At 41.3% G+C, this 20,169-nt stretch overlaps 1 protein-coding gene across 13 annotated transcripts in view; it reads left to right on the top strand.

Moving 5' to 3' along the window:
- ank2b (ankyrin 2b, neuronal) overlaps window positions 1-20,169 on the top strand; it is an 882,930-nt gene that overhangs the window by 815,364 nt on the left and 47,397 nt on the right. For all 13 annotated transcript variants that reach the window (XM_041195707.1, XM_041195740.1, XM_041195679.1 and 10 more), the window contains 4 exons: window positions 4,286-4,366; window positions 6,360-6,491; window positions 12,730-12,876; window positions 13,900-14,236. In XM_041195707.1, the coding sequence (XP_041051641.1) occupies window positions 4,286-4,366; window positions 6,360-6,491; window positions 12,730-12,876; window positions 13,900-14,236 (697 nt within the window). The remainder of the gene's footprint in view (window positions 1-4,285; window positions 4,367-6,359; window positions 6,492-12,729; window positions 12,877-13,899; window positions 14,237-20,169) is intronic.

The raw sequence follows: 20,169 nt of genomic DNA on the forward strand, positions 1-20,169 counted from the left end.
CAAGATTGGCAAGCTGGAAAGGGAAAGAGGGGATCATAGATTTAGGTCATAGAAAAACAATGGCAATTTATCAGTAGCAGCTAGCATCAGTAATGAGGAAATCCTTGACCATTTTGAATTTGATTTTCCCACTTTCTGCAAGAAGCATTATGGTACTGAGTAGAAAGTCTAAAACCAGCATAACTAGTAATCATAGGGTCCGATTTTAACACTGTATATGTGGATGGCTTTTGAGTAGACTAAAATTGAGCCCAGTGTTAAATTTAAAATGTGGAGATTTAGATTTCACGAGAGGTTTGTAAAATAAATGATTATTCATTTAATAAAAAAATAAATTGGATGTTTTTCATGTATATCTATGTTGATTAGAATATTTAAATTTTGAATACTAGATTTAAAAAAGTATATCACTAAGGATGAGTTTATTTATGCAAAAGACAACATTTCAAAATATCCAACGACAGCTGTTTATACAACATTCAACAAGCTTCATAAATGCTTCTTTATTTAGTTTGGGAAAATTGAAATTCAAAAAGAGACCACTGCAAATCCAGCCTCATTGATAATAGGGGCACCAAGATATTAATTTCACTGACACTACCAGTTTGGAGTGAGATAGAAAAATAAGTTCTTTATTTAGCCAACCACCTTGTTTAAGGAAAGTTTCTAGACTACTTGGTGCTAAGATTTATAGTAATTTCACTGCATTGTCCATCTCAAACCAGGCTGAATGTTATTCCTTATCAGCAGTTGGAAAAAGTATATATATTTTTTAAAATTACAACAACAGAAGAATGCACTGGGGAGATTTGGAAGGAACATACCACTGATATTTGGGTGAAGGCAAATCATAAACCTAATGTATGCTTGAGCCTGGTATGGAATCATTTTCCCATGGCTTAAGTAAAATGATTCCAAATAATATTTACTTAAAAATTACAAAGGAAACTATTTTCCTAATACAAAAATTCTTACAATTAACATGGTTTTTATTTAACTACCATAAGATCCCCCATTACATTACAGTGAGTTGAAGGATGTGATATTTTCTAACAATAGATACGTTAGCAGCAAAGTGTGACAGGAGTTTGCTCTAGGAATTAAGTGTGCCATTATCAAGTGGCATCTACAAGGGTGTGGCATTGGACTAGCAATTTAGGGGTTGTGAGTTCAAATTCCACCATGACGAGTAATGGAAGTGAATTCCATAAAGGTAGTCATTATAGGCTGGCACCAGAAAATGAACATGAAGGCTATAGAATTTCTGCAAAAACCATCTCTGCTCAGTCTGGTTTATACATTACTTCAGTTCCACATAGTGCGGTTGGTCATTAATACCCTTGAAAATTAGAGATGGACAGTAAATACTGTCTTGCTAGTGTTGCCTACACCCCATGAATAGGTATAAAAATTCAAGATGTTTAATAAACATACTTTAGTTTTCCTTAGGAGTTTATGAGGAAAATATCTTCCAGAAAAGTGCATAGCAATATATGCAAACATTCTTGCTAAATAACTGATTGCACTGACAACTGTGGCACCTGAGTATACAGAGAGCCATATTTTAAAAGGATGAAATATAAGGATGATGCCATTGTTCACTGTTGTAAAACAACATATACATTTTTAAAATTGCTTTTCACCGTAAAGCTGTTTTCTCATTTAAAATTGTGTTCTGAGTCTTCTAGCTAGAACTCTAGAGCACATGTAACTATAAACATCTGATTATCACGCTGAAGCTGAGATTCAGTGCTAGAATCCACACATAGGAGGTAAACTGCAATCGGAGTTCTCCCACCCATTTGCTGTGACTTCTGCAAAGAGCTGTGAAATCCCAGAGTAATGGCATGAATGGCATTTACACAGTGATTCCAAGATTTCTGTGGCTGTTGCACCCAAATTATTATAGATGAGTGGGAATTCCTTCATGGAGGTTCTGTGCCTGTATATTCAAATCCACAGAGGTGGGCTGAGTGAAGCTGCACTATTTATATTTCTGTATCCCGTATAATTGCATTCATTTCTACATGCAGACTGTATGTCATGTTTACAGTTTGAATATGTATGTATATGCAGGCATTAGCTCTATCATTTTCTCAATGGAGTGACTGAAACTAATGACCCAATCTTCCAATTGAAGTAGCAACGAATGTTGAGTTGTTTGTCGCTGTTGCTTGTTTAGAACTCAGAGGAAGTCCTGCCCCACACACAAGTGAAGGACCTGGGTTGGAAGTGATTAACAGCAGGAGATATATAGGGAAGGCACCAATCTGTATTTAAAAGTAAACTTTATGAACAATCCCCAACTCCCCCTCATGTCCATCCCCACCCAGCCCCCCACTCTACAGCCACTTCCCCACCCACTAACCCACACTCATCACCAATCTAGCCACCACACCATCCCTGATCCCAACCCCAGCATTAAGTTCAGTAGTATAAACACATGTAAGTACGGGAGAAAATCCAACTACTGTGTCAACAATTCAATAAAGCACTTTAAAGTCACAAGACCAATTCCTTTACCATCTATTTCATTTTAAGTACTTTTTACATTCACTTCAAGACTTTTCCATGTTTACTTACGTTAAATTAAAGGTTATACAAACTTATAAAAGCAATTAAAAGCCTTTGAAAAATTAAAAATTATTTTAAAAAATGCTCAAGAATTTTTGAAAAAAATGCTCAACTATAACACTCTAAGAATGTTGGACCTTCAGGGGCATTCCTTCCACTACTGATATCAAAGGAGGCATGGCCTCAGCGCTTCTATGCTGCACCACTACCTTGTGTGGCTTTATTTGCAGATGACTGCATCCTGCAGCCAGGACAGGAAATCCCTAAAGCTCCAGTGCCAAAAGGTAAGGCTACCGTTTAAGTTGTAGTCAGCAGCATGTGCCTCGGTCTCACCCTTGACTGGAAGATCTAAGCGAATGAATTAAGGGATTCACAAGTCCACTGATGTCTGCTAGCATGTCCCATGAATATTTAATGTTGAATACAGATGTGCCTGGTCTCTGCCAGTACTGGTTTGACATGCAGCTGTTTGCCGATGAACAATACACAAGCTGAGTTTGGGTTTTGGTCAGTTTAGGGATGATATCAACTTTCATCTGCCTTTATAAAACAAGAAAGATGCAAATAATAAAAAGAAAAATACCGCAGATGCTGGAAATCTGAAACAAAAACAGCAAAGGCTGGGAACACACAGCAGGTCAGCATCTGTGGGAAAAAAAAACAGCCAAGTTAGCATTCCAAATGCAGATCTTTCTTAAAACAATATCCTTATTCCCACAGCTCAATTCAAATTAATTTTCTAGATTTACTGTTTCCATATCTTAAAGTATATTATTCCCAATAAGATCATTTCTCAGGTGCCTCTTTTAAAGTGTTTTCAATTTTTCTTCATAACTCAGGCCTTCAATGCTGGAGGTCAGCTTTGTAGTGCTTCTCAACATTGCTTCTAACGCTACAGGATCTTCCATGTGATAATTAATTGGTGCATTCTCATGTTGGAGCCTTACTATGTTAAAAAAATGATTCACTTTCCTTGAAAGATCATTTTAAAAATAATATTTCTAATTATAATTAAGGGCATTAATATATAATTCAAACAAAAAAGATATATCTGAACTTAATGCACAGGAAATGTTTGGTGGCCTTATATCTTTGCGATGCAGTGATGTACATAATGTTTGGGTGCTTTGTTCCTATAGGCACCAACTGCCAACCAATTGATCAGATTATTGTGGGGGCCAATCTTTTAATTTAATTAACAGAAATGTTTAAGTAAAAATAAATTTGAGTGGCTTAAGCTAACGATTCATGTCTTATGTTTCCAAAATCAGCGGAAGGCTGGTTGAGTTTAATGTGTGAACATAGCAGCGGAATTAGAGCATGATTCATGAAGGGATCAGTTACATTAAAACCCGCATTTTAAAAAAAATTGGAAGGATCCCTCCAACATGGAAGTTTGGCATATTCTCAGGGTTGGGGCAATTCCCCAATCCAAATTGAGAAACCTATTCTTTACTTCCATCCAAACTTTCCATTTCATAATTAAGCAATTTGCTCTGAATTATTCATCTTTGTCCAGAGTGTGTTTTGTATTCTTTCACTCCAAACTGGTTTGTCAGTGTTATTTAACTTTCCAACTATATTTAAAGGAAAAGACTCAATTTGGTAGTATGCCTCGTTAACAATATCAATAGGATTGACTTATTTGCCGTAGAGTACCTGTTTTGCTCTGTTATACATAAGTTGTTGCTGTTTCTTTTTTTAATTTAAGCTGTGGATGCTCAGGAGGATTCTGAAAGAGCTGAGCAAAGGCTCTATCTTATTGCTGACCATCTTGGATTCAGCTGGACAGGTAAAACTTATAACTCAGTATCTTTGTGTCCTAATTTCTAAACGATGCCTTTATTTAAGATTGGTCTGGTAGTTGAAGTGAGATCATTTCAGTACCAGCTGCGGCCGCCATCCCCAGTGCTGGTGGGGCTGTACCTAAGGGGCGAAAGTGCCACCTGAAGTCTATTGCTGTGGGGCAGATATTCTTCTGCTGGGTGGTTATCCACTGCTACCCACCAACCGCCCCGGCCCGTACCATCCCGTCCTACGCTGTCCCCCACCCCCCACAACTTTGTAGCTGGAGGCATGGTAATCAACCGTCCCAAATTTCCTGGGACTGTCACTTATTTTAGGCGCTTGTCCTCCCTCCCAGGGCCTCTGCAACCAGAATGATCCTTGCCCTGTATTCTTGATCATGAAATCTCACACTCCCCTCCACTCCTTCAAATTTGCACACCCCATCAACCCCACCACACCACACCCCCCAACCCACCCCTACCCCCACCCTCAACCCAGCTTGGATACCAATGTGTCCCATAATTCATTCCCTAAGAGCTGGTCACTAGCTGTGGAGAACATGATGCCCTGTAGAATACAAACCATGGTTGCAGTTGTATGGGTATTGACATTCCCTTGTTCATTGATGTCTCTTCTAATAGTAATTGGTCATGCCATTGCCCTCAATAATTCCCATTCAAAATGAGATTATCCATTCAAAAGAAAGACAGGATTAGAACAGGTAGTATGTTTATATTGTTTAAAAACTAATAGTGACAGATTTAATGAGGGTTTCTTGCATGCCTGTTATTAAGCCAATTGCCATTAGCTGCTCAATCTCAATCCACCTAATGTCTGCTATTAATCTAAGAGTTGTTTGTCACTGAGCACTTCTTAAAAATAAGACATTTGGTCCTGAATTTCCCAATCTTTCATTGTAAATGACTGGGAAATCAGCAGAATGCCTGGAGAAATGGTATAAACAGCAGTTTAAGTTGTTTTTCTGGGAATTCTGCCAACCTCTCACCAAAGTTACAACAGGAAATCCAAGAGAACCCCCACAGAATTTCCAGTCCATTAACTTTCAAGAACTTCTCCAATAAACTATCATTAAATGCTACGCGTATAAAATCAGCTTAATTACAATTCAGTCTGCAATAAATTAGATGCAAACCATCAGTGTTATTAATTTATCAGTCTTTCTCCATCAGATTCCCCAGCTCTGTTTCCATTTGATTCTTTCTCGGTTTATTTTCCTCCATCAATCTCTCACATATAATTTTAGTCCATTATAAGGAAGAGCATTAATCTTGGTGGTTTACATTTCGCTTTTCATTGACAGCCTCTGGATTAATTCTTCCTTGTTCTCCTCTTTTGTGAGCATTTATTTTGGATATTTATCACCCATTCATGAGTAATGGGTATAAAATCTATCTTGAGGTGCTGGAGGATGGATAAGACCTGTGGAACTGATACCCTAGGAGGAATCAAAATATACCAATTGTGGAGTGTTGGAAATATCATGTGATATGTGAAAATATGAGGTGAAACCTTAGTCAGAGTTGGAGTAGTCCCTGAAAATGTTTGCCTTTATTGATTAACATTTTACGGACCACAGGCTCTGTGTGCTACTTCTGGTTTGTCCCAAAATTTTCTTCAAGGACAGTAAATAATTCTTCTTATTCTATGAAGATTCCTTTTCTCTATATTTCAATTAGAAATTAAGCTAAATCTTCTGTGATTCTTCATGATATGCATTGGACAGAGAATTTCTCTGTAATCAACTGGAAATACCCTTTCGATAAACTTACAATTATGTTATAATCTTGAATCATTCAGAACAATTATGTCCATGATCCGGATCTTGAGCAAAATGTCAGCAGGCCTCATTGGACTAGCTATTGTCTGGAACAATCATTGCATGCCTAAATTTACAATAATTTTGATGTGATTCAGTGAAAAGAAACCCGAGTGAATTTTGTGTACATTATTTGTATATACATTTGCTTTTATTGTAGAGCTGGCCAGGGACCTGGACTTCAGTGAGGAACAGATCCATCAGATCAGAATAGAAAACCCAAACTCATTGGTGGACCAGAGTCAAGCATTATTAAAATATTGGTTGGAAAGAGATGGCAAGTGTGCTTCAGGTAAAACATTCTTTGTTTAAATACTTTTACTAACACATTTCATATGAAGTGCAACTCTGAATTATGTGCACTACTTACCTCATTGGCTTATGTATAGGTTTGAATTTCACTCCTATCTTGTATCAGTAATACATAATCTCCAACGTCAGCAATACTTCCAGAAAAAGAGAAATACACAAACTGTTTCTAGCTAATGGCATTGGTCAGGAAAAACATTGCAATCTACTGTACCTGAAAGTATAGTTTTAAAATGATTTTTAAAAAGTAGTCAGTTTTACCACAGAATTGGTTAATTGTTCTGTTGTCAGCACATCGCAGACGTTGCTGTCCTTCCCTTCACACCCAACCAGACCTCCTCTCATCACTTCCCTGTCAGGTACTTCATCTTCACCAAATTCCTACTCCAATCATTCATTACTCTTCATTCTTCCTTTACTCCTGCCATCGCCGTGGCTTGACTTTCCCTTGAACAAACCCACAGCTACTCTGGATGCCTCTCCTGGCATCCTACCAGAAGGAAAAAAGCAGTTTGGGCCAAACTCTTATTTCCCAGTTTTTACTGGCGTTCCATTTTAAGGTGTACAAGGCCAGTTCGGACCAGTATTCTTATTTCCCAGTTTTTACTGGCATTCCATTTTAAGGTGTACAAGGCCAGGTCGGACCAATATTATTATTTCCCAGTTTTTACTGTTTTTTCCTTCTGTGCTGCAGTGGATCCGCATACTGGCAACTAACACTGGCATTAGAATAACAACATCCTTCTCTGTCACCAGCTTCCCAAATTATGCACCCATTGGGGGCTAACCTCAGCAACCTCCTTCTTGTCCCATGAACCACGCCTACTACCACACTCAATAACCACTGCCCTACACTGCATTTTCGTCTAGAACGCCGGCTCACTTGTGAGCAATGCCCATGCCTTCTTCAACCTATTGTGCCATACTGGCATCCAAGCTTTGATTAAACTTGGCTCATGCTTCCTTGTCATAAGTCTCCCAGCTGGCTATACTATCCATCATCCACAGAAACTGCTGGTGTGGCACCTTGGCCTCAGTAGCAAGCCATGGCCTTTCCTAGTTCTCCTCTGACATCTTTTCCTTCAATTACTTAACCATATTTTTCTCTTTTCATTCATGGGATGTGGGCATCATTAGCAAGGCAGCATATGTTGCCCATCCCTAATTACTCTTGAGAAAGTGGTGATGAGCCAGCTTCTTGAACCACTGCAGTCCATCTGGTGTATGTGCGCCTACAGTGCTATTAGGAAAGGAGTTCCAGGTTATTGAGTCAGTGACAGTGAAGGAATGGTAATATAGTTTCAAGTCAGATTGGTGTGTGACTTGAAGAGCAAGTTGCAGGTAGTGCTGTTCCCTTGTGTCTGCTGCCCTTGTCCTTCTAGGTGATGGATGCATTTTTGGAAGGTGCTGTTGAATTGTTTTGGAGTTGCTGCAATGCATTTTGTAGATGGTACACAGTGATGAGGGAGTGAATGTTTAAGGTGGTGGATGGGGTGCCAATCAAACGGGCTGCTTTCTCCTGGATGATGGCAAGCTTCTTGAGTGTTGTTGGAGCTGCATTTGGCCAGGCAAGTGGAGAGCATTCCGAGACAGTCCTGACTTGTGCCTTGTAGATAGTGAACAGGCTTTGGGGAGCCAGGAGGTGAGTTACTTGATGTAGAATTCCCAGTCTCTGACCTGCTCTTATAGCCACAGTATTTATATATCTGGTCTAGTTAAGTTTGTGGTCAATGGCACTCCTTCAGGATGTTGATGGTCAGGGATTCAGCAATGGTAATGCCATCGAATGTCAAGAGGAGATACTTAGAATCTCTCTTGTTGGAGTAGGTCTTTACCCTGGCACTTGTGTGGTGTCACTTGCCACTTATCAGCCCAAGCCTTAATGATGTCCAAGTCTTGCTACATATGGACACAGACTTCTTCAGCATCTGAGGAATCGCACTAGAGACTGAACACTGTGCAAACATCTGCACTTGTGACCTTATGTTGGAGGGAAGGTCAATGATGAAACAGCTGAAGATGGTTGGGTCTAGGACATAATGTTCCACACCTTTCACTTCTCCTTTAAAGCCCCCATTATTATCCACCTCCACCCCAAGTTTTTCTCTGAGAAATCTTTCCTTCTTTCTTCTCTCAACCTTTGCACTGATCTTCAGCCTTGGTGATTTAAACCTCCATCTCAGACGTCCTTGCCCATTCTCCTCTGAATTCACTGTCTTCTTTTAGCATGCATCCCTCCTAAACCTCTCCCTCACTATAAATTCTCCTACCCATATTCATGGCCACTTCCTTGGACTTATGATTCCCATGGCCTTTCTAACTGCCTAATCTTTGGCCCTCCAATCACATGAAAGCTGTTGATTTGCTCAACCACTCCCTCACCTCTGCCTTTGAAGTCTCCTCCCCAAATGTCCACAGCCTTCGATCCCAGTCACTCCCCTGATATAATCTTTATTTTTTCTTCTTCAAGTGGAAGGGATGTAAACTTCAGCATTTCCGGCACACTACCAGCTTAGCCATCCACCACCAGGTTTGGCTGGCAACTTTAGGAATCTCTACTGAAACCCATCCACTAATTTAAGATCAGGCTGGAGGACAGTGCTAACCCGAAACCCCTTTGCATTTGTTATAATCTAATAACTGGCCCTCATCCTGAACACCCATCTCACCATCACTATTAGCAAGTGCTCAGTGCTCATGGATTTCTCTGTCACTGATATCACATTCATGGCCCTGCTGTCTTTAGGGAGGGTGTGGGAAAGACCAAATCAACTGAAGGACACGGACAGGCCGAGGACATGGAGGCCTTGCTGAATCAGGCAACCTCATTGTTGTTTATGGATGCATTTCCTGCCCAGCAGCTGTCCAGATTGACCACTGGTTGGTGACAAGGAAGGAAAACCAGCAGCAGGAGGCTACAGACAGGGAAATTTTGGGATAGTCCCTGGTATTTGGGAGGGAGAAAGGTTGATAGTCAGGATGGGGTAAGGTTGAAGGCTCCTTCAGGGGCAGAGGAGACAATCATGCTCCTCTTAGTCCACAAGGAGTGCTGAAAAAAATCCACTTACCTTGGGGATCAAGCAGCTTCTGACTCCCTTTCACTGCAGGTTTCCCAAGCCTTGGGAACCCTGCACAGCAGCAGTAAACTTTAAATCTGACTCTCAATTGTATGGTGGGAGCCCGATTTAAATATTTTAATGAAATGTCCCACCTCTCCATGCAGGGGACACAGTTGCCATGAAACTTACAAAAACCACAGAGGGTGCATGTGCTGCTGTTTAGAGTTGCCTTTTGACCAGTGTGCTCCAGGCTGATCTTAAATTAGTGGATGTTTTTTGTAGAGTTTCCTGAAGTTCTCCTGGGCTTTCATTCTTCTCCAAGGTTCTGAAATATACTGTCCCTCTCAAGATCTAAGCATTTTCAAGATCTTTAGCCCCCTACTTCAATCTCTTCAGTCAGTTTCCTACCCCAACCACAGCTGATGGCCTTCTGATTGTGCAAACAACATTGCGAGCCCATGGGGACAGTGAGCTTGGAGGCAGCCAATTGGGAGTGCTTCTAGAAAGCCTGTCTCGCTTATGGCAAGTGCAGGCTTGTGACTCCCATTTGGTCCTGATGTCACTTTCCCAAAGGCCATGACAAAATTCTGCCCATTATCTTTGATTTTTAGTACTAACTCTGGACCGTTGCCATCAACTCGTTCCTTCTCCTCCCTACTGTTGAAATAAATCAAAATGTCCACAGCCCCAAACTGAGTTTTCTACTTATCCTCTTCTTCATTTTCACGTCATAATATTTTCCACTTATCTGAGTCCATGTGCTGCTGAAACTCTCATTCACACCTTTGTTACCTTCAAAATCATTGCTCAGAATGTTATCTCCACCACATAAGCAGTAATCTGGCAGAAAGTATGACCCACCCATCATGGAACCCAACTAATTTCCATTTTATTCATTTCAATTGATATGGCAGTTTCAATTTGCCTTGCTGATTATATTGATTGCTATTTTCATGGAATGATAAAATGGTATAGTGCAGAAGAAGGCCATTCGTAGATCAAGTCTGCTCTGGCTCATTTTAAAAGCAACCCAATTAGTCTCACTCCCCTGCTCTTTCCCCATATCCCCGCAATGTTCTCTCCTTAAAGTATTTATCCAATTCCATTTGAAGGATACTATTGAATCTGCATCCACCACTGTATCAAGCAGTACATTCCAAAACCTGACCACTTATCTCACGGAAAAAGATTTTCTTCATGTTTCCTCTAGTTACTTTGTCAATCGCCTTATCTATGTCCTCAGGTTATCTACCCTTCAGCCATTGTGAACATTTTCCCTTTGTTTAGCTAAACGTTTCTTGATATTAAATAACTCTATCAAATCACCCTTTAGCCTTCTCTTCTCCAAGAAGAACAACACCAGTTTCTCTACTTTATCCACAAAACCGTAATCCCTCATCCCTGGAACCATTGTAGTTAAGTTGCTGTACCCTTTCTAAAGCCTTCACATTCTTTCTAAACTGTGGTGCCTAAAAACTATACTCCTGCTGGAGGCTGGTATATAGGTTTAGTATAACTGCCTAGCTTTTGTATTGCACGTCTCAGTTTATAAAGCCCAAGATCCCATATGTTTTATTAACTGTGTTGTTAGCCCATTGTGCCACCTTCAAGGATTTGTGCACAAATCCCCTCAGGTCTCTGTTCTTATATACACTTTAAAATTGTTCACATGTACTGTGCCTCCTCATTCTAACGTAATGTGTCATCTCACACTTTTGTACATTTAACCTCAACTGTCATGTGCCCACCATTCCACCAACCTGTCTATGTCCTCTTGAAGCCAATTACTACTTTTATCGTTGTTGATAATACTCCTAAATTTTTAGAGAATTTTATAGAATATAAATATTTCTATAGCTCTATTAAATAAATTTAAGAGTTTCTATTCTGTGCCTTTATTTGCCTGTCCCATTTTTTTCTTGAATAGAGTGTTACTCATTAAACAGTAGTAATATTGCTAAATTGAAAAGTGAGACATGCTGCCAAAGCTTTTTGTCTTGCACTCATCAGGACAAGATAATTGGTAAGAATGCCAATTTTCAAATGATCACAATTTGCATTACAAGAGAAAAGGATGCTGATTGGTTGACAAATCAACTCTGATTGGCTGAGATGTTGCCATGGAGAAAGCCACAGGGAACTATAGGCTCCACAGGCTCCTGAGTAATTCAAAAAGGGCACAAGCCTGAAATATATTCCTTGTGTTTGAAGAGAATGGGTCCCTGCGTATGAATGTATGTCACTTGCAGCACGAGTAAATTAGCCATGTTACAATCTCAACTGATTATCTTAAATTGGTTGCTAGTTTGAGCTATTAGCACATTCAGGTTTATTCAGCAAGTGCTGCCCAATCCAGGAATCGCATCTAACAGTGGACAATTTGTTTTGGGTTTTGTAAGCGTGGGCTGGTTGAGTGTAGTCTGTGCTTTCTGTGCCTATTACGAGCAGTCAAAGGAACATGCTATTTGATTCAATCAGCCAGCCATTGGAAAGTATGGTGTATGTACCTGGCATCACACTATCACTGAAATTCATACATGACATTGCTCTATTGTGTAATAGGCAGAGCATCTTTTTGGACTGATGGGGGCATCCTGTTTGTAGAAAATACCACTTGCATGAAATGTCTTGCTTAATGTGTCCAGAGCATTAGCCTGGGTCTCTGGATTGCTGGTCAAGTGACAATAACACTATGCCACCATCTCCCCATGTTCTCCCTTATACTTTTGCTGTTCAGCTATGATTAAAGGATTAATTGTATATGCTTGTTATAATGGGTAGTTACAGATAGCTAGGTTTGTCTACGAGGTAAGACTGCCATTTCTTCACAGATTGTACAATGTTTATAAAAACTCTTTTGTCTGCTTGCCTAAGCACTGACATGTATGCAGTATTTAATTCTAATGTTTAATTCCTCTTTTTTTTTTCTTCCTTGTGAATATATCTGTGAAAACACACAGTCCTTCTTGAGATCCTGGAATTAAAAAAAGACAATTTCTTTTTGGTTTGAGCCTTAATGCTTATTAAGTTGAAACTTTAGATTGGAAAAGGAAACACATTCTCTCAAATGGTGTATTGTTCTCAGTTCTCCAGCAGTTAACTGTAAATCATTGGTTTGTTAAATATTTTCCCTATCAACATTTTTGCTCTTTTCATTCGAAGACGAAAAATTAATGGAGACCTTGGCCAAAATTAATCGCATGGATATTATCAGCTTGTTGGAAACCACACAGACGTCACCTAGCAGAGAGCTTGTTTCCCGCACTTATGCTGAGATTGAACAAACAATAGCACTGGATCACAGTGAAGGTAAATGCATTTCTCAAAATCTAAGAGCTAGTAAATAAAATCTGTATAAAAAACACTCAGGAGTAATTTTCAGCAGTGGCGGAAAACTGCTGATGATGGATTAGCCACCCACTACACACCCTGCTGAACATTCCTCTCCATGGACTTCATCCAGTGGGTGGGGTATATAACAGTTGGCAATTTGCGACCATCAGTTTTGCACCACTGCCCCTGATACAATTGCAGAGGGGGCAGGTGGGAGCCCATAGCTACTGGGAATGCGCTACTGACATGGTGCCCAATTTTGCCCCCCCCCCCCCCCCCCCCCCCGCCCCAAGAGGGGCTGTAAAATTCTGATCTGTATGTGCATTTGATGGTTTGAGCCAGATTTCAAGATTTCTACCTTCCACTCATTTTCCACAGCTGAGCAGGATCATCAAATATTTCATCACCTCAGCTAATGTGAAACATTCAAATTGATTTTCAACATGCTACCCAGGTGTAAGATTAGCTTTGCAGATTGAGTGCGTGATATAGAAATCATTTGATTTTCATTTACATTCATTTAAATAGGAGGTTTTTATAATGGACAACTGATCCACAAAACTAATTTTACACTGGGAGGCAAATTAACATTCTATTCCATTCTTTCCTTCTCCATCCCTTGTAATGGTGGAACAAACCTGATTCTTGTTATTTCATAGCACCATCTGTTTGTTCTCCAACACTGCACCTAAATGGCGCCCATTTAAAGCACACCCCTGAAACAGTGCACTGAGTCTGCCTTTTAGGTGCTGTGCAGGAAATGTCCACTACTGTACCGAACAGTTTCTCATGTCATACTTAGCGCTGGTCAATTTTTAGAATCGTCACAGATGAATAGTGAGGAAAAAATATTCATTAATATTTTGGATTTAAATCTACTGAGCCATGTAGACATGAAAGCCAAATTGAGTTAATATTCACACTTTTGAACACATTGCTTTCCCTAACACAGTCCATAATAGCAGCTCACTGTAAACACTTTGCTTTTTCTACTTCCAGGCTTCTCTGCACTTTCAGATGACCTGTACAGTCCAAAGACCACGAAATTTGGACAGCCAGCTTCTAGAGAGCTTTATAGTGATCTAGCCCAAATAGTACGTGAACACCATGGTGAATACTTTCAAACACAACCACCTCTTGTCTCAGAGGAAGATAGTTCCATCAGTAGCTGTAAACCTCAGGAAACCAGTCCACAGGTCAGAGCAAAGTCACGGGATCAATTGGAGGATTCGGGGGATGAACAGTCCATCTCCAAACTCTTGAGACAAACTCAAAAGGAAAAAGAAACTGAAGCAAAGGAGAAATCACTTCCTGACTCTCAAAGCGAAGGACCCATGTAAGGTTTCATTTGACTTAAGTTTAAAAGGCTGATGTGGCCAAACTACCTGAAGAATGTGTTCATAGTGTTTTTAGTACAATGAGAAGAGATTATCTTAATTATTCATTGGATGCTTACATGAGTGCTATTTTGCCATTGGACAAGATAGCTGAGAGTGTATTGAAGAATTTCATAGGAACCTGTTAAACATTCAGGGCGGAATTTTCCGGTCCCATCAGCAGCGGGTTCCGTGGTGGGCAGGAGCAGAAAATTCAGAGTGAAGCCAAAAGTCAGATTCCCACCGATGGAAAAACGAATTGGAATTTTCCCGTCGCGAGTCTCATGGCAGGATAAAGTCGGATCGGCTTTCCCACTGATCCTTGTCGTGAATGCCATTTGCATGCATTAGCATGTCAAGAATAGTCATTAAAAACACAACTCACCTCAATCACATTCCCCCTCCCAATTACTTGCCATGCCAGTGGGAAATTAGACTGGTTTAAATTATGACCAGATGTAAGTAGCATGCACTTGTCCACCCTCACTTCACTTGTGACTTCAAGGTGAATGCAACATTCAAAGCCTATCTGCAACAGCAATGCTTTGGTTCCTCAGCGATGCCAGTGTTAGCCCACATTGGTGGGGGCATATGGTGGGACTGCTCACCGTGGCTGCCTCAGGTGTTGAGCTGGTCTGTTCGTAGTGGCTGCCTCGGGTGTTGAGCTTGGCTGCTCGCCATGGTTGCTACACTACTCCAGCAGGACAGCATTGTGTGCTGCAAGTCTCAGACAGGGTTGCATTCTAAAACAGAGACTAGCATGGCAACTGGGGTGGGGGAGATGACAGAGACATGAGGGTGAAGGGGGCTTGTTAGGGTTGGATGGGGGTGAAGCAATGGCAGGCAGAGGGAAGACTGGGGATGGGGAAGCTGGAGCCCAACATGGAACAGTAAAATGCAGACATGGGTGGATGGGTTCTGTTTGCATGAAGGGGAGGGCTTTAGTGTGGCACAGGAGAGATGGGTTGCTGTTGGATCCTAATCGCCAGTTTGTTGAACCCTGTTCGCACACTTGTTGTAAGGGGTGGCCGAGTTGAAACTAATGATAGAGTTGAGCAGCAGACACTTCATAGGTAGAAACTCTGTGTTTGTTTACAAAGGTTCTCAGCAGCCACTAAACATTAGCTTACACTTCAAACTCTATCTCTCCACTACTCCTGCTACTAACTACTGACTACTAACTACAGAGGTAGCCTTCACTACTCTGCTATTGGATACCAAGATCATGAGATTTTCCTTAATAACATTCTTCTTAAAGGTATATTACACATCAGATTACCACATCCCTCCCCCTTTACTCAGAAATACATTTTATATTTACAATTACAATTTTCTGAAAATAGCGAAATATTTACACTGATAAGTAATTTACAAATTCAGTGTTTCTGGGGGTTTCCTTATGCGTGTAGAGCACCTCAGCTCCACAACTTCAAATACTTTGTCAGGAATCTCCTTTTCCGGAGTTGTCTAAACATCAGGTGCTTTGGTGGGCTGCTGCAGATTTGTACTGTCCACTCTTGAAGGAACAACAGATGTGTCTGTTCTAGGGTGAGTTCTCTCAACAGGAAACGCTGAGCCGGTTTTGAACAATGGTGAAATCGTTTCTTGGTGATTTGTTTCTCTCTTCCTTAGATGATCCACATGTCTCTGTATGACTCAGCCTTCCACCTCCACATGGTAAGATAGAGGTCCAGTCACTGCAATTATTTCACCCGTTGACCACTTCGGTCCTTCTCCAAAGTTCTTCACATATATCGTTTCTCCCATGGTTAATTTCCTCTCCCAACTATGCCAGTTGTGTCTAGATTTCTGACTCCCCTGATTCTTTTCCACCTTCTCCCATAAATTTGGCATAATTAAGCTCAATCTCATCCTGAGATGGCATTTCATCAGTAACTCCACGGGTGTGACACCTGTTGTTGTGTGAGGGGTAGTCATATAATGGAAAAGAAAGTATGCTAGCTTGGTTATTCAGGGATCTCCAGTTAATTTCTTCATGCCTGCCTTGAACTGCCCTTTCAGCCAATCCATTTGAGAAAGGATGGTATGGTGAAGTTTTTTCACGAATGATACTTTGAGGCTGAAAAACCGCAGAAACTCAGCACTCATAAATGCCATGCCGTTATCAGAAACGACCACTTCTGGTAGTCCATTAATGGCAAAACTTTGACTTAACCTCTCAATTGTAGCAGAAGGCATTGGTGATTTCACCTCATATATGTCCATCCATTTTGAGTGGGCATCAACAATGAGCAGAAACATTGTTCCTGGGAAAGGTTCAACATTGTCAATGTGTAATCATATTCATCCATTCCCAAGGGTGTAATGGAGCTGTTGAAGGTAACTTTTGCAGTTGTTGACATTGCATACAATTCTTCACTAAACTCTCTGTGTCACCATCCATCCCAGGCCACCATAGGTAGCTGCAAGCTATGGTCTTCATTCGGGATATACCTGGATGAGTGCTGTGTAGTTCAATTAGCAATGGCTCTCTACCCTTTGGAGGCACTATCACTTGTGCTCCCCACAATAAGATAACCCTGGCTGGTTATTTCATGCCTTCTGTTAAAGTATGGTTTCATTTCATCAGACACAAGCTCTTGTGACCAACCATGAAGTACTTGTTCTCATACTTGTGATAGGACTGGGTCCCTACTTATCCAGGCTCAGATCTGTCGAGTGCATGCCAGCGAGGAATTTAGCAAATGTAATAACAAAGTAAGCTCTTGTGGAACTGGGACTTTCACATCCTTTTCTTGTAAAGGCAAATGACTAAGTGCATCGGCATTTGCAATTTGACTACCAGGCCTAATGTACAAAAGTGTACTCGTATGCTGCCAGGATTAAAGCCCATCATTGTATTCTTGCTGGGGCTATGGGTGGAATAGCCTTGTCCACACTGAATAATCTTAGCAATGGCTTGAGGCCTGAAACAATAGTAAAATGGCGGCCGTGTACATACTGTTGAAATTTCTTGACATCAAAGATGATGGACAGGCCTTCTGTTTCTATCTGTGAGTATCCCTTTTCTGCTGTGGTCAGTGTTCTTGATATGTATCCTATAGGCTATTCCATGCCATCGTCCATCTGATGGGAGGGCACGCTCCCATGCATCATAAGTCAACATCAATTGTTTTCTCTGGTCATAATGTATGAATAGGTTGGACGGGTGCAGTAATTATTTGACCTTATTGAAAATTTCTTTCTGGGGTGCTTCTGAAGACCAATGTTGGTTCATTTTGAGTAAATAATGCAGGGGTTCCAGTTCTGAAGACAAATTGGGTAAGAACCGCCCATAATAATTGATCATTCCTAGGAATGATTTGAGTTCTGAAGTGTTCTTTTGTGCAAGTGCCTTTCTTATGGCTCTCAATTTCTCCTCAACTGGTTGGACGCCCTGTGAATCTACCCAGTGACCCAAATAGATTACCTCCCTCACTCGGAACGTGCACGTTTCTTTTATTAAAGGCACCCCAGCCTGCAAGAAATGTTTTAAGACATCTAAGTTTGCCAAATGATCCTTTTCAGTGAGTCCCATCATTTAGAACGTCATCTAAATAGACTGCAACCTGGGGCAGTCCCTGCAGTAAGCTTTCCATTGTTTTTTGGAAGAAGGCGCAAGCGGAAGAGAAATGGAAAGGCAATCGAGTGTATTGGTACAACCCTTTTTGGGTATTAATTGTGACAAATTCCCGGAAGGCATTATCTAACTCTAATTGTTGATAAGGATGACTCATATCAAGCTTCGTGTAGGTAGTTCCACCTGCCAGCTTGGCATACAGGTCTTTGATTTTTGGTACGGGGTGTCTAGCTTAGCTACTTTATTAACTGTCATTTTGTGGTTTCCACAAATCTGGATGCTCTGGCTGGGTTTAAGAACTGGAACTATGGTGCTGCGCATTCTGAGAACTGCACAGATTATATAACGCCCACTTTTTCTAGTCTGTCCAGTTGGGTGTTGACGTTTTCTCTCAATGCATAAGGTACTGGTCTGGCCTTCATGAATCAGGGGGGTGGCCTCAGGATCCACATGAATTTTTGCAAGCTGCCCCTGGATCTTCCCGAGTTCGTCCTTGAAGACTGTGGCGTACTTTTGGTAACCCGCTTGCTCTTAATTGGAAAACTTCAGCCCGTTCCAATTTAATTTCCTTTAGCCAGTTTCAGCCCAGGAGGCTTGGCCCCTCGCCCGCTACCACCATCAAGGATAGCTTTACCGATTGGCTCCCATAATAAACAATTACTTACTTATGCCTTTGACTTGAATGTCTTCACCCATGTATGTTTTTAACTAGGCAGTTGTTTCTTCCAAATTTAATTGATGTTCCCCACTACTCAGACATTTGAAGGTATGTTCCCCGATTACTGTAGTGGAAACTCCTGTGTCCACTTCCATTCGAACACGTCTACCATTCACTTTCACTGTTACATAGATTGGTTCTGTTCTTCCAACCTGCAAGTTATACAATGAATAAATATCTGAATCTGTTGCTTCAGGCTCTTCTACATTGTAGATCTCACTGCTTTTCTTCTTTTGTTTAAAAGTCTGTTTGACTCTTTCCCTACACTGTCTCATTGGGCAGGGAGGATTTTTATCTCATTGGGCGGGCCCAGGAGCGGTCGCAAAACTGACTGCCGCCCACGATCGGGCCAGCCAGCATGAATCACACGCTGCAATGCTGAGTGCTGCTGAGTGCAGGCAGGAGGAGGAAGAGCGCTGAAGTTTGCTCATGCACATGGGTGCGCGCACTGACAGCGCCCTGAAGGCACAGAGCTACCTCAGGGAGCTGAGGAATTTTAAAAACATAAATAAAGAATTTTAAATTGTTAAAAAATATGTCCCCTTGTGACTGTCACATGAGCAAGGACTTGTTATCAATGAGATTTAAACGTTTTTATTTTATTTTTAATTCCTTTTGGAAACCTCATCTCACCCGTGGATGAGGTTTCATAAAAAATCCAAAGGCCGTCTGGCTGATTTGCTTGCCTGCCAACTGTAAGGTTGGGCAGAAATTTGGGCTGAGTGGGAATGTATGCGCCCGACCTGCTCAAGCGACAAAATGACTGGCGAGGACGTTGGGCGAGCGTCCCAATGTTATCGCGCACTCGCACAATATTTCAGTCAGCGGGCGTGCGTGGGAGACGACAGCGCACCCACAGACAATTAACAGGCCCACCAAGGCTATTAAAGTTCTAACTGAATGAAATTTTTTGCTGCTCGTCCAACCTTACTGGTTGGCTGGCAGGTGAAAAGGCAAAATGGCCTTTGGATTTTTTAGGAAACCTCATCCACGGGCAGGATGAGGTTTCCAACAACAATGAAAAATTGAATTAAATTTTTAAAAATTCATTCATAACATACCCCTGCTCATGGGGACATGATTTTAACATTGCTAACTTTTTTATTTTTAATGTTATAAATCTTTAGCTGCCTGAGGCAGCTCTGTACCTCAGGGGGCTTTCATTGCATGCCCCTGTGCTCATGCACGAACTTCAATGCTCGCCCTTCTCCCGCCCCACCCTGGCAGCGCTGAGCATTGTAGCGATCGTTTCATGCTGGCTGGCCATTTATTGGCCAACCAGTGTGAAATCAATGTCGGGGCCCGATCGCAGTCAGCTTTGTGACCACTTCTGGGCTTGCCTGCAGCGTCCGCCCGACAAGGTACCAATCCTGGCCTTTGTGTCCATTATTATGACAATAGAAACATTCTATCTTTTTAAAGTGCCAATCGTTAAAAGATTGTTTGTTTCCACCTCTATTGATATTACTCCTTGTTTTCGTCACTAAGTCGTCTTTTCTAATTTTCCTTCTAGTGGGGGCTGTTTCCGGCCGCTCAGCAGAGTCTTGCACTTTCGCGCCCCTTTTGGCGGGGGCTTCCTGCCCTATATGGAGGAC

The sequence above is a fragment of the Carcharodon carcharias genome, chromosome 1 (genome assembly GCF_017639515.1).
Source record: "Carcharodon carcharias isolate sCarCar2 chromosome 1, sCarCar2.pri, whole genome shotgun sequence".
Taxonomy (NCBI): Eukaryota; Metazoa; Chordata; class Chondrichthyes; order Lamniformes; family Lamnidae; genus Carcharodon; species Carcharodon carcharias.